The sequence below is a fragment of the Ursus arctos genome, unplaced genomic scaffold, assembly GCF_023065955.2.
Source record: "Ursus arctos isolate Adak ecotype North America unplaced genomic scaffold, UrsArc2.0 scaffold_34, whole genome shotgun sequence".
In the NCBI taxonomy this organism is placed as follows: Eukaryota; Metazoa; Chordata; class Mammalia; order Carnivora; family Ursidae; genus Ursus; species Ursus arctos.
The window spans coordinates 21095772-21110494 of NW_026623030.1; the positions used below are offsets into that span (position 1 = coordinate 21095772).

Genomic DNA, 14723 nt, shown 5'->3' on the forward strand with positions numbered 1-14723 from the left:
TGACTGTAACTCTTAGATGGACAGGGATAGAGCCTCCTCTAGCAGAGGCCTTAATGGAACATCGGGGACTGAGTTCAGCCCAAACAGAGCTCGGTTCCTCGTGTTTCTACAGCAGACCTGCTTCCTTTCCCAGAAAGAAGGGCTCCGATCATCAGCAGTCTGGAAGACCAAGACTGCCCATGAGATCTCAGGGCTGGTTCTGGAGGCTCTGCCAGGGCTCTGTGTGTGTGTATGTGTGTGTGTGTGTGTGTGTGTGTGTGTGTGTGTTCACCGGCTCTGTGGCTCTGCTCACTCAGGGCTGAGAGCGAGTGGTGGGGCCAGTCCATTTCATGAGCCAATGGATTCCTTTTTTGTCAAGCCAGCTTGAGTTGGGTTTGGGCTGGACTTTTGTGACTTGTTAAAAGAAACCTGATGAATAATACCGTCTACACGTAGAAGAATCTCTGTGGGGAAAACTAGTCTCTAACAAGCTTCTTTGCCCACCCACCTCCTGGGGCCCTTGCCTGCTCCAGCTCCCTCTCACGAATGCCTCTGGCCACCCCGCCCCACCTGGCGTCCACTCTTACCTGAGCAGAGGTGTGTGGCTCTGATTCAGGGCCTTGAAAGTCAGATAACGCTCCCTGGCACTCATCCGGGGCCTGTAGAAGCGCATCAGGCCTTCAAACTGCCTGTACGAGATGCCGGCGGGCCTCTGCGGGAAGAGGGCAGATGGCTGCGTGAACGCAGGAAAATGCAGGGCCCAGATGCCCCTTCCCTGAGGAGCAGCCCCTTGGGACCCCCAGGATAGCAAGGGATCCCAGGGCACCTGGCTCGCTCGTGTTCTCCCAGGGGCAGAACTGCTGGTTTCTAAAGCTGCTGGCCCTGCCGTGCTTAGGGGGCTGCTCGGGGCAAGTGAGGGGCAGCAGGGACCAGTCCCCTGCCCGGCCCGGCCCCCACCCCTCCCTACCCGTTGGCTGATGAGCAGGCGGTAGGCATGCTGGATGGCGGTTCGCTTATGCAGCAGCAGAGACTTGAACTTGCGTTTCTCAATGTCATTGAAGGTGTCGAACACCACGGCCAGAAGCTGTGAGCGAAGAATACAAGACCTGGTTCCCCTGCGGGGTGGGGCCTCAAGGGGTTGGGCAGTTCCAGCCACCCCAGAAGAGGGGCTTGAGAAGACCCTCCCACCTGCCCCTCATATAGGAAGTTTGTCTCCAAGCATCAGCAGAGGAAGGCCATCCACTGCCACTTGTAAATTTTCTCTCTTCGGATACATGAAGTCATTATTATACTTTCCCAAGGTGCTCCTCTCCGCCTAAGCTTACGACTGGCTGGGCAGCGTTCTAAGGGGAAGCGGCGAGAGGAACACACTGGGTTCTACACCCAGTTCAGCCCAGCATCATGGCCGGGGAACCTGTGCCCATCCCAAGATCGGTCAGGAAGGAACACCGCTGCACGTGATGCTTCCTCCTGCGTCCCCTTGTTCCCGGCGAGTCACAGCTCCACGCCTGGCCCCGGAAATCAGGGCAGTGGGGTAGCCTGTCCTCCAGGGCACAACATTCCCAGGCTGCCTAATTCCAGAACTGGCGTATTAACGATACAGTCTGCATCATCAAAGGGCAGCGGGAGGGCGGGAGCAGAACTGAAAAAAAACCTTTTGTGGAAACACTTTCTTTTTCTCTCAAAAATATTTTGAGGGAAACTCTCTTGTCTTTTCCATCCCTTCAAATTGGTCTCCCATTTTTCCCCTTTTAGATCAAGGGAGGGTCAGCAAACTTTTTCTGTAGAGGGACAGATAGCAAATATTTTAGGCTGTGAAGGCCAGATGGTGTCTGTTGAAACTACGCAACCCTGCAGCTGTAGCATGAGACCAGCCACAGATGATGCATAAACAAATGGACATGGCTGTGTGCCAATAAAACTTTATTTATAGAAACAGGCGGTGGGCTGGCTTTGGCCAGCAGGCTGCAGTTTGCTGACCCATGCCCTAGATTTTCACAGCTCTAAATATATTACAAATTGAAGCAAATCAGTTACACAGAATATATTTTTATGATTCTAAACTAACAACAGTATGTAAGAACTATAACACATATAAAGATAGCCAACATTTTGGTTTTGGAAGAATAAAAAAGGAAAATATTTTCCTTTTTAAGACTTCAAGTTTTTAGGACATTGCACAAGTCTATCCCGGGTGAGTGCTTTCCATTTCTACCCTGGCCCTGACTGTGGTGAGCAGTGTAAGAACGCTCTTCAGAAGTGTAAAAATAAATGCAAGACTTGGGGCGCCTGGCTGGCTCAGCTGGTAGAGCGTGTGACTCTTGATCTCGGGGTTGTGAGTTCCAGCCCCACGTTGGGTGTAGAGATTACTTAAAAATAAAATCTTTAAAAAAAATTAAAAATAAACATAAGGGAGCCTGGGTGGCTCAGTCGGCTAGGTGTCTGCCTTCAGCTCAGGTCATGATCCTGGGGTCCAGGGATCAAGTTCCGTGTCAGGCTCCTTGCTCAGCAGGGAGCCTGCTTCTCCCTCTCCCTGCCTGACCCCCTGCTTGTGCTCCCTCTCTCTGTCAAATACATAAATAAAATCTTTTTTTAAAATGATAAATAAATTAAAAATAACCACAAGACTTGATAAAGCCTCTCCGATAGTTCTGGCATTGACATGTGGTCTCAACATGGGCCTAATGGCCTCATCTTCGGGGCAATCTGCTGATGGCAGGAACCTTCCTGGAGGCCCGCTGGGCCTCAGCAAACACCTCAAAGGTCCCAGGACGTTACATTCTCCTTAGCAGAGTGGGTCCTGTGCTGGATTTTCTAATGGTTCCCACGCGGGGGTGGAAACAGACACGTGGGTGCAGCAGGACAGGGTGGGGAAGAGTGGGGCTCTGCGATCCGACCACCTCTCCGGGCCACCCTGAGCTGTGCAGCTGTGGGCAAGTCACTCTGCTGGTCTGGCCTCAGTTTCCTCATCGATAAGTTGAGAACCATAACAGCAGCTCCAGGGTTTTTGGGATAAATCATTTAATCCTTGTTATATAAAGTACCTTGCCCGCTGCCCGGCCACAACTTCATTAGTGCCAGCTTTTATATTTAGTTTATTTACTAATTTATTTTGAGAAAGAGAGAGAGAGAGAGCGCAAGTGTGCACATACGTGTGCGTGAGCTGGGTGGCGGGGAGGAGAAGAGAGAGAATCTCGTGACCCCGAGATCATAACCTGAGCTGAAACTAAGAGTTGGTCGCTCAACCGACTGAGCCACCCAGGCTCCCCAACCAGCTTTTATAGTTATTCTGACCCGTGTTTGCTGGAGAAGGAGAGGCCCCAGGGTAGCCTGACCTAACAGGCTGGCTCTAATGCTAACGGCAATGGCAGGACTGCCCCGGGGAGGCTGCTACCACTGTAACCAGCAGGACTCAAGTCCCGACAGGGCGCCTGGCGCCACGCCACACTTGACCACGGCCTGGGACCCCTGCCCCAAAGGAGGCCGAGAGGGCCCCTATTGCCCATTCTCGCGGTGCCCGGTGCTGTGCCGGTTGGGATGGAAGCCCCAGCGGTGGGGGGGGGGGGGGGGGGGGCGTGACGCATGCTCACTCACCAGGTTCATGATGAAGTACAGCTCGATGGAGAGGTAGACGATGAAGAAGACACAGGACCAGGGGTTCCGGGAGTAGGAGGGCATCATCACATCTGGGAAACTGGATTTGCGGAGCATGACCGCAGGGCCCTGCCTCTGCTTTCTCCCATTCTCCATCTTCCCAGAAGACCTCTCTCTTTTCTGCCTTCCCGGCCCCACCCCACCTTCCCCTCCTCTCCGTCCCTGGGCTTCGAGCTCATCGGGCCACCTCCCTCCCCGGGCACCCGTCTGTGCTCAGGTGTGGAACATTCTTGGCTGAAAAGGAAAGACCCTGGGGCACTAGCAGAGGGCCCAAGCCCAAGCCCAGCCCACACTCACTTGGCTGTGGTCAGAAGGACAAACAGACTGACGATGCTGTTCTCCAGCGTGCTGAAGTACTACAAGGAAAGAAGGCAGAAGATGCACTGGCACCAGGAACAGGCCGCCATGGGCCACCTGGAGCGCCCCAGCCTGCCCCTCCCTCCCCCCTCCTCCCAAGGACTCCTGAGGAGGACAGAGGAAGGAGCAAATGTGGAGTCCAGCCGCCTCCGCCTTCCTGAACTCCGTGCTTCTGGCAGAAGCAGACAACTGACTGGGACTCTTTTCCTAGAGAATCACATGTCTGCACCATCGGCTTGGCTCCCCTCCACTGCTCCTTCACCAACTGTTCCAGATCTGATCCTGGAAACATGCGTCTCAAGGGCAGGAAAGGGGATTCCCTCGGCACTTAAGGAACGCAGCGGTTCAAGTAGGGGTGACAGGAACTTTCCAGCACCATAAATTATGCTGAGAGACCTTCCTAATGTGTCCAGGGCGTCACGCTGGCCACCCTGCCGGAGGGGAAAGGCCCCACATAAAAAAAGAAACAGGGACGCCTGGATGGCTCAGCCGGTTAAGCATCTGATTTCAACTCGGGTCATGATCTCAGGGTCATGGGATCAAGCCCCATGTTGGTGGGGAGCTTGCTTGAGATTCTCTTTCTCCCTGGGCCCCCCTCCCATGCATGCACATGCTCTCTCTCTAAAAAACAAAAACAAAAACAAAACAAAAAACCACAACGAACAACAAAAGAAACAGACAAATACAGAGATTACTTACGGGATCTGAAGGATTAGGGGAGAACAAGTAGAAACCTAGAAGGTGGCAGAAACCATAAAAAGGTTAGAGCAGAGGTCCCATCCAGACGTCAAAGGATTGCACAAATACACGTAAACAAGCGCAGGGGCAGAGGGAGAGCGTCAGGGAGTGGTGGGGACTGCGGAATTCTGGAGAACACGCCGTGCTGTCTAAAGGAGCAGGTGTGCCTGGACACAGCAGAAATGCTGCCATTTGGGAATGTGGCCTAAGAACCAGTGGGTCTACTGTTTGAAAAGCCTGGACGTACAGCATGGCGACTAGGTAACAACACTCTATCATATATTTGGAAGTTGCTCAGAGAGTAGATCTTAAAAGTTCGCATCACAAGAAAAAAAGCAACTGTAAGTGTGTGTGTGGTGATGGACGTTAACGAGACTGACTGTGGTGATCACTTCACGATACACACAAGTACCAAGGCGTTACGTTGTGCACCTAAAACTAACACAATGTCGTTCGTCAATCCCATCTCCCTTTTTTAATTAAAAAAAAAATTTTTTTTTCAGGGCTGGAAATTTATATTTTCAAGCAACAAATCTAATTTTTAAATGTTGGCTCAACATTTTCAGACCAGATAAAACTCATCCACAGGCTGGGTTTGGAATCCAGACTGTTGGTTTGCAATTTTGGTTTTGGGAACATGACAGCCAAGTAACCGTTCCAAAGGGATCCCCTTGTTCTCCTCCAGCCCAGGGTCCTGCGGTGGGAACACCGTCAGTATCTCCCTCCTGGAATAGGCTATTCCCCCGAGTCCTCGAAGTCCCCTGAGTGGGACAAGGGAAGTAGCCCCCTTGGAGCACAAAGGAGACTCTACAGAGACTGGAGGTGGCGGGAGGGAGGGTAGGTGACACGGGAGCCAATGGCTCGGAACACAGCAGTCAGAAGGGCCCGAGGCGCTGGCCTTAGAGGCAGGGCTCTCTGGATCCACTGTCTTCGCCATTCCAGGACCAGAGAAGGGACCCCAGGCTTCCCAGCCATGTCCCACGGTCCCCACTGTCTGAGCCCTGTGTCTGGATGTGGCTGTCACGTAAATACTTGGCCTTACCTGAAGAGGCAAGGCTTCCTCAGGGTTAGAAAGGCCACGATCTTGCTTTGAAACCTGGGGAGGCTGGAGTGTGCACTTGCTACCGTCCTAGGCACACGCCCTAAAGAAACTCTCGTACACCAGGAGATGCGTGAGTGTTCCCAGCAGTGTGACGTGTAATAGCGAAAACAGAAGAAACTTCGCAGGAGGGCGCGCGCCCGTTACATAACCATGTATGTAAAATGTTCCCATATGCAAAGCAATCACACTTATTTGTGATTTAAGGAAACAGGAAGTAAAACTATAAAGATATGCGTGTGATGGTAAGCCTAGGTCAGGCGGGACCTCTGAGGGGAAAGGGAATCGACCTCACGGAAAGATACAGGGGTGGCTTCCATTTTATTCCTAACACTGCCTCTCCAAAGTTGATGGTTAAATGGGGTTTAACCACTTTAAAAGCCTTCTGGACTTCTGACACTGTCAAAGTCAATGTTTCTTCAACTGTGAATTCGCTTTTTAGAGGCTGCCGGGCCCTGGGGCGCAGGGGACTCACCAAGGATGGCGAAAATGACCATGAAGAAGAGCAGCAGCAGGAGGATGTCCATGAAGGGCGGCAGGGACTGGAAGATCTGCCGCAGGTTGCTGGGAAGAGAGCGGGGCAGGAAGGGGTGAAGCGGGTAGCGCTGTCTGGGACGCCACGGGCGAGCTGGGGGCCTGGGGCTCCTGATTCACACAACACTAAGTCCTGCTGCATTAGCGTTTTCCCGGAGGACTTGCACGCAGGGGGCGAGAGGGAAGACCGGGGGCAGGTGTGGCACACGCAGCCCCTCCCCCTGCTCGTAGCCCCAGCAGACAAGGGCCCTGTGACTAATGGAGGGAAGGGCGGGAGGCCAAGTGCACGGCCTTCGGCACAAGGCTTCCCCGAGCGGGACGTGGGATGCATGAAGACATTTCGGGGCCACCTACTCCCGGGACGCTTGCTTCCAGCTCTTTGACAATGGGCCTGAAGAATGAACTGCTAGCCTGCTCTCACCAACAGTGCCCCAGCCAAGAGATTTTCCAGATGGGTTCTTCAGAACTAAGCTTAACTTCAGGCTGGAGGGCAGGCTGAGTCCAGCCCCCCAGGCTCTGTGGGGGTGTCAGCCTGCTGAATCACTTGGCCTCTCAGGAGTGGCCTGCTTCGGGCTGCCGCCACTGCTGTATTTGAGCAACTAATGTGCTCAGAGAGAGAAGCCAGCTCCAGAAGGCTGCGGGGAAGACGGGAAAGAGCCCCAGACCCAGTGCCGGGAAACCAAACTGAGCAGATTCCTGCCTTCCGCTCCGTGCGGGTCGAGTGGCCGAGGGAAGCGAGCGTGCTTATGTTCTTCCAGAGTGCAGGACTGATCTTATCACTACTTGACTCACTGGGTCCCGCTCCATGGGCCCAGAGGGTCCAGGCCAGGCCAAGATAGCGACCGTCTCGTCCCCCAGGCCTTACCGCCGGACGCCTCCACAGTACCGACAGTCCACCAGGAAAATGCAGCGCAGCGCCCGGGTCACACGCACGTGGGACGTCTGCCGTACCAACACCACGATGGCCTCGACGAACTGCACCACCAGCACGGAGGTCTGGGGGAGGACAGGCACAGAGCACCATCGGCCCCTCTAACCCAGCTCCCTCCCAAATACCCAGAACAGCGGGCTGGCCAGATCCTGCCCACTCTGGCCTCAAGAGGCCTTTCCCTTCTCTCCAGCTCTCTGTCAGGCCTCCCCCAACATCAAGCAGTCCCTGGAGACAAGCCCTGTGGCCGCTGACACAGACGTGTGGTCCCAGGAGAGAGAAGCCACAGGCAGAGCTCCCAGAAGCTCGATGGGTAGTACTTCGAGCAAAACTGCCACTCTGCCCGGCCACGTCTGCCCGCCCTGCGCCTTCAGCTCTCCCCACACCGCTGGGGCCCACCGGGCATGCTGATCTGCCATTCCTGGGGCACATTCTCCTGGACAAGTATGCGTGCTTTTTATATAGCAAAGCGCACTCTGCCACATTCCTACTCACTGCACAGAGAGAGCTATAGGTTACTGGTTGTTGATCAGCGTGGGCTTGGAGACCAGACAGACCTGGGTTTGAATCCCAGGCCTCTGGGATTTAGGTCCCATTCTCATCCGGGTGGCAGGGTGTAAACTGGGAACAGTAACACATCTCCCACAAAGGCTGTCATGCTAGGGCTTGGCACACACTAGATGCCAAATCACAGTGGCTCCTGTTGGCATCACCATGACCTCTGGAGCAAGGCTCCATAAGACGAGGACGGGCCCCAGGGTCACACGTCTGAGTGCAGGGCTTAGCCCATGGGGGATTGTGGCATTGAACTGAAGACACGGGCTTGAAGGTGCCATTAGAGACAAGGCCATACGGAGATGGGCCCATCACCTTGACCATGGTCCGTTTGTGCCGGATGAAGGTATGGAGGCCCAGCCACCGCAACTTCATGCAGAGTTCAAACACAACCACCATCAGGGCGAACAGCTCCAGGGTCGCGTGGACCTGCAACCAAAGGGTACGGGGGAGAGGTTGCATCACCAGCCCCACTGTCTCCCTGACCGGTGGTCACACCTGGCTACCCCCCACCCCAACCCAGGCTAATCAGGTGCACTGCTCACCGGGAGCCACGGTGTGACCCATGGTCCTAAGTGAGGCAATCAGATGGTGCCCCTCCCTGGAATTTACCAGTGAGCTGTATCACAGTGGGGGGGGGGGTACATTCATTCCAGCAGGGTCCCCAGGCAAGACTGGTGATCCACTGCTGCTCGTGAGGCCTCTATGACACTCCAGAGCCTCTCTGTTTTACATCAGCTCATAGTATCTGCCCTTCCAGAATGTTCCCTGTCAGGCATGCCACGCGGACACTCACGTAAATGCCAAGCCGGAGTGCGGGGACAGCAGGGGCCTCACACAGGGAGAGCAGCAGCAGGAGCAGGGCTGTGGACAGCTCCATCAGGTAGAAGAGGTGGTTGTGTGCGAAGAGGTAGGCCGCCAGTGCTTTGGCGTTCTTGGGGTGGGTGAAGAACTTGTCATTATTCTCGCCTTCCTGAGGAAACGAGAGCAGGGTGGGTGAACGGGCCTCAGGACGAGACACCTTGAGGTGCCGTGGGCAGCGGGGAGAAGGAGGCCCCTGGCAGATGAGCAAAGAGTCGGGCCAGAGATGGAAGATGATGGGAGATCAAAAGTATTATCTTTGGGGTGCCTAGGTGGTTCAGTTGGTTAAGCGTCTGCCTTCGGCTCAGGTCATGATCCCAGGGTCCTGGGACCAAGTCCCGCATCAGGCTCCTTGCTCAGCGGGGAGCCTGCTTCTCCCTCTGCCAGCTGCTCCCCCTGCTTGTAGGCTCTCTCTCTCAAATAAATAAATAAAATCTTTTTTTTTAAACAAAATATTATCTTCACCAAACCGCACCCCTATCAGTCTGCTGATGGGGATCCTTCCTAAAAACCACCTGGAAGAATCAAAGAATGAATAGTGCCAAGAGACCGAACAGCGGCGACACATGTGAGCCCCTCAGGCCAAACTCCCGCTCTCAGAAGTGTCTGTGGAACGTAAGGAACTGGGGGTCTGGGGTGAGCAAACACGGCTGAGTCCTGGCTTCCCCGCTCCTCCCTGAAGAACGCTCAGGAAGTTCCTTCCCCCTCTCCAACTACCAATGGGCTAACACGTGTACTTACTCATAGGGTTCCTGCAAGACACTTAGGACGGTGGCTGGTATACAGTAGGCTCCTGCAGATGTTACCTGTTATTCTGATTATAAATGATACTAACATTGAGAAGGAGCCTGAGAATACCTTCACTATATATATATGTATGTTCTGCTTCCAACTTTCTTGACTATTTCACCTCATTTCCTAACCCCTGCACAAGGACAGGCCTTGCCCTGATTCCTGTGCTCCAACAGTAACGGGACAGGGGCTGACCCTTACTGAATGCCCACCAGACCAGGCACCATGCTCAGTCCCTTACCTGAGCCCTAGACCCTCCTTTACTCCTGACCATGGCCCTCTCAGGTGGGTACTTTTATTATCCCATTTGACAGATGAGAAAATCGAGCTACAGAAGCTTCAGTAGCACCTGAGCTTACGGAACTGGGCAGTCGGGTCCCGCACCCTGGCTCCGTGACGAGCCTCCGGCTGCTGATGCAGAGACTAAGTGACGGAGCCCCGGAGCGGTCTACTTGTGACTATAAGCAGATGACATTCCAGGGCCACCCCCCCATTAGGGTCAGCCTTCTGGTCATGGTTGGGGGAAGGGGAGGTGTCTTCACTGCCTCCCTGGAATTGGTGGGCCAGGGATGAGGGTCACCCCACCTCACCCGCTCCGTCACATCTGCACCCCATCCAGCAGCCAACGTGCAGTGGAAACTTACTTGGTAAGGCTCTGCATGCCTCACCTTGCTTTAGTGCTTCCGAACTGGGAGCGATGCTGCCACACCTCCCCCACCCCAACCTGGCCGGGAGACGTCCGCTCATCACCCCTGGGGGTGCTCCTGGCAACTAGTGTGCAAATCCCAGGGGTGCCACTCAACAGCCTAAAATGCACGGGAGACGCCTCCACCACAAAGAGTTATCCGGCCCCAAACGTCATGCTGAGTTGAGAGCACCTAGCTCATTCACTTCCAGCACGAATGCTCAGCATAGACGTTTCCCACTGGCTTCATTTCCTGGAGGAGAAAGTAGCGGAGCCAGAATGGACACCCAGGTCCCCCGACCCAGAGCCCTCTGGAAGCACTCCAGCTGTCCTGGAATGAGGTCAGACCTTCAACTATTCCATCTATTCGGCTCTTCTGGAATGAAGGCCACCCTCCCCATCCTCACAACCCTTATTCCAGGGAGGTGAGACTCACACACTCCACAGTGATTCCTGCCGAAGCTGCAGGCCAGCAGGAAGGAGGGCACTGGCCCAGAGGGGCGCACTGCGCTGTGGAAAGCACTCTGGCCTGGCACGGGATGTTGTCAAGTCTCACCCAGCATGGTGCCTGGGACACACAGTAGGTGTTTAATGGATGTTTGGTACGATGACCCACTCCTGCCAAAGATCAGCCCAGGAACGGCCCAGTAGCTGTGGGGCGGGGAGCTCTGACCTCGGCTGTGGTTTGCAGGGTAGTTTTGAGCGAATCACTTCCCTGAAGCCAACACATCGCTACCCTCATTACCAAAAAATAAAGACAAACCACAGACTCAACAGGGGCAGGCCAGACAAAGAGAACAAACATCCCGGCAGTCAAACAGCGGGCACGCTGGGCAAGCTTCGCTCGCAGCCCTGTGATCTGTGCAGAGTTGTGGTTTCTACCAGCACCGCCGTGGCTGGGGGGACACGCAGGGGGAGACTGGGAAGCTTCTGGCTTAGATTACTAGAAAATGCAATTCTCGGGTAATGTCTTCCAGTAAATAGCCAGGCCTGAAGGTCTGGCTAGCAGAGACCACGGACAAGGGGGCTCAGGTTTTACCTCTCAGACGAGGAATTGCCAGGGGAGACAAAAGACAAGGTCTCCAGCACCAAGGACAGAGGGAAATATTACTCATGGCACTGAATTCTGATCCAAAAACCAAGGAGAACACTGGCCTAGTTTCCTCGCTGTTGATCATAAACTAGATTAGGAGAAATAAGACGACAGGCCAGTTGTGTATGACTTCTGGCTTCGCTCTCTGCTCCCTGGGACAGAAATTCCACCCAAGAAACCAGTATTGTCTTGGAGGCACTGCGACTGCAGAGCAGAGCAGAGCACATGGCTCTGGAGGATAAGCGAGTCAACAGGTAAAACTGGGGAAGAGAGGAAACCACAGGCACCAAGTACCCTCCAAGTGGCAAGGGGCCAATGACCCAAGCACACCAACCAGCTGCTCAGCCGCAGAGCAGGAAAACAACCATCTGACACCAGCTACAGCCCCCACCCCTCAGAAACAGCCACAACCACTGTTCCCAGGCATCTGGGTTCTGCTTTTATTTTTATTATATTTCCAATGATGCATTGCTGGTAAGATCCTTCAAACAACACACAGGATTATAAGGCAGTAAAAATTCTGTCAGCCAAAGATAATCACCTTTACTATTTAGATGAGTAACCTTCCAGATGTGAGTGGGGTCTGTGCGCATGTGCACGGGCACATACAGGTATATGTTGCTATATACGTGTGTGAGCCTAAATAGGTGTGTGAGTGTGTATACATGCATAAATGTTATACAAAAATCATCGCACTACACCTGCAGTCCTGTAGTCCCTTCTTCCACAACCACATGGCCCATCTTCAAATGGATACATGTGGTCAGGTATAAAAATGAAGCAACAACGTACAGTAGAAAAAGCATCCCTGGGAGGTGAGCAAGACATGGTTTAAATCCACGCTCTGTGACTTACTAACTGGGTGGCCTTGGATTCCTTTAGCTCCCCTGAGTGTCAGTTGCTTCTATAAATGGGAGATGATCAAACCACCTTGGGAGGGGGCGCGGTTGTTAGAATGGGGCCCACTTAAAAATAGATATTTTTATTACTAATGTTCTCAGCCGCTTAAGAAGAGAAGGGATTACCAGACTTCTTAAGTCCCCCAGGCCATCCTAACTCTGTGTTTTGATCCATCCCGTGCTCTTCTCCAGCATCTAGTCAAGCTTGGAGAAGGTGACAGTGCACGGGGTGACCCTGGGGGACCCTGCCAGATCATCAACCGGCATGCCTGAGCTCGCCAAAATGTCCCTGAAACATTTCTTTCTTTTTTTTTTTTTTTTAAGATTTTTTATTTATTTATTCCACAGAGATAGAGACAGCCAGCGAGAGAGGGAACACAAGCAGGGGGAGTGGGAGAGGAAGAAGCAGGCTCACAGTGCAGGAGCCTGATGTGGGGCTCGATCCCAGAACGCCGGGATCACGCTCTGAGCCGAAGGCAGACGCTTAACCGCTGTGCCACCCAGGCGCCCCCCCTGAAACATTTCTATTGCCTTAACCTGGATCGGAACGCACCTGCTGAGGGGTACGACTCATGTGACACTGCATAAAACATGAGAAGCCTAAAGACGACTGAACGACTACCAAACAAATATCCAAACGTAACGAAATCTTTCAAAAGAAGTAACAAAACACATACTTGCAACGTAAGAGCTGCTTCAAAGAGAAAAGATTAGGGAAAATTATTATTTAAATGAATTTCAGAAAGATTCCATTTCCTCACCTAGACTCTTACTCTGTGCGCACGAGAAACAGAAATCTTACAGTGACAAGAATGGCGAGATTACAATGGCAATGCCATAGGCAGTGAGACGGGCAGTTAAGAGGCAATATCCCCTTTGGAGAACACTCGATAACTGTACGCCAAGGGCCCTAACAATGTTGATTCCTTCCATCTGGTAATTCCACTTCCTAGAAGCTTTCCTAATGACATAATCCTGGATATTAGAGAAAGAGAGAGAAATAGCTCTTTGCATAGATGGTCCTTGGATTATAATTTATAATAGGGAAATGCATAATATATAATAAGGAAAGCATAAAAAGGGAAAATATAAAGACTTACCAGGATAGTTTAAGTAAATTAGGATACATTTACCAGATATAATTATAAAGTCATTAAAATTCGTTTATAAGAGTTATAATAACATTAAGAAAAAAGCTTCTGTTGCACACTATGGAAAAAAAGGCTATACAACTGTAGATACCACATGACCTTACGATTACTTTACAAAACACATAAAACCTATGTATTATTCTTCAATAATGTTGACAGTGACTTAGGTGAATGTTTTTTTCCACAGCCCCTTTGTGCCTAAACTTACCACAACAAGCATGTATCACTTCTATAAAGTATTTATTTTAAAGAGAAAAAAACCCCCAAAACAACCAAGTACCAAGCAAGAAACAGCAAACACGAAAGCAACAGCAAGTTAATAGGAAAGGAAGAAAGGTCTCTAAGTTCCCATAGCGGGCTTACAAAGCACTGCTATAGTGTTACGTATTTAAAGAAGCCCCCCCCCCCCCGCCCCCGGAGAACTGGCTGCCAGTGTGCCCCTGAGAAGGGGGACCAGGGCAGGGAAGGCCAAGTGGATAGACTCAGGGAGACTCGGGGGCAGGCAGGGCCACGTACTGGGGGTCACAAGAAAGCCCAGGCACATCACCCTCCCTATCTGGGCATGATCACATTGGCTCTCCCCATCTTATAGATGAGAAGCTCACACACGGAGTAGGGACAAGAACTGGAGCCAGAAATGAATTTCTGGGATGAACAGAGCCCTGGCTATGCGACTCGGTCAACCCGCACCAGAAACAGATTCTGATCAGAGATACTCACCTGGAGGTAGATTGCTGCCTCTTGATAATTGATCTCCCAGTTGTGTCCGGTGGGACTCTCACCCCCTGAGCCTAGACTGGGGGTCCGGGAGTCGTGGACGGCATAGCTGCCTCCATCTGCATAGGAAGAGGAGAGGGATTCACTTACAACCCCAGCTCAAGAGGATAAAGAGACCATTCACCAGTAGAAAAGGCTTGTATCCTCACACATATATCCCATTATCTACAAGTCAATGCTCCGTCCATGGAATAATAGCAAGGATTAGTGTGGCTAATTAAAAATGCTTTTCATTCTCTTGTTAAATGAAAAAGCAAGTGTAAAAGAATACATATAATGTACTACTTTTGTGTAAAAAAAAAAAAAAGGAAACAGGAAAACGTGCGGATATCTATCTTTACGAAAAGAAATAAGAAGGATAAATTTACCTCCAAGGGGTGTGGGGAGCAGCACAGAAGTCTCACTCAAAGGGAGTGATCTTTTTGAACACTTTTTTAAAAGATTTATTTATTTTAGAGAGAGAGAGAGAGAGAGTGAGCAGGAGGAAGGGGAGAGGGAGGGGAAGAGAGAGAATCTCAAGCAGACTTTGTACTGAGCGTGGAGCCTGCTGACGCAGGGCCCGATCCCATGACCCTGAGATCATGACCTGAGCCGAAATCAAGAGTCGGACGCTTAACCAAC

At 52.2% G+C, this 14723-nt stretch overlaps 1 protein-coding gene across 9 annotated transcripts in view; it reads right to left on the bottom strand.

The window, feature by feature from the left end:
• TPCN1 (two pore segment channel 1) overlaps positions 1–14723 on the bottom strand; it is a 58800-nt gene that overhangs the window by 15522 nt on the left and 28555 nt on the right. For 8 of the 9 annotated variants that reach the window (XM_057305783.1, XM_044389873.3, XM_026514925.4 and 5 more), the window contains 10 exons: positions 14046–14161; positions 8641–8817; positions 8160–8273; positions 7227–7357; positions 6303–6391; positions 4690–4724; positions 3931–3989; positions 3574–3673; positions 947–1063; positions 567–691 (listed from right to left, as the gene is read on the bottom strand). In XM_057305783.1, the coding sequence (XP_057161766.1) occupies positions 567–691; positions 947–1063; positions 3574–3673; positions 3931–3989; positions 4690–4724; positions 6303–6391; positions 7227–7357; positions 8160–8273; positions 8641–8817; positions 14046–14161 (1063 nt within the window). The remainder of the gene's footprint in view (positions 1–566; positions 692–946; positions 1064–3573; positions 3674–3930; positions 3990–4689; positions 4725–6302; positions 6392–7226; positions 7358–8159; positions 8274–8640; positions 8818–14045; positions 14162–14723) is intronic. The other variant, XM_057305785.1, reaches the window with a different exon arrangement.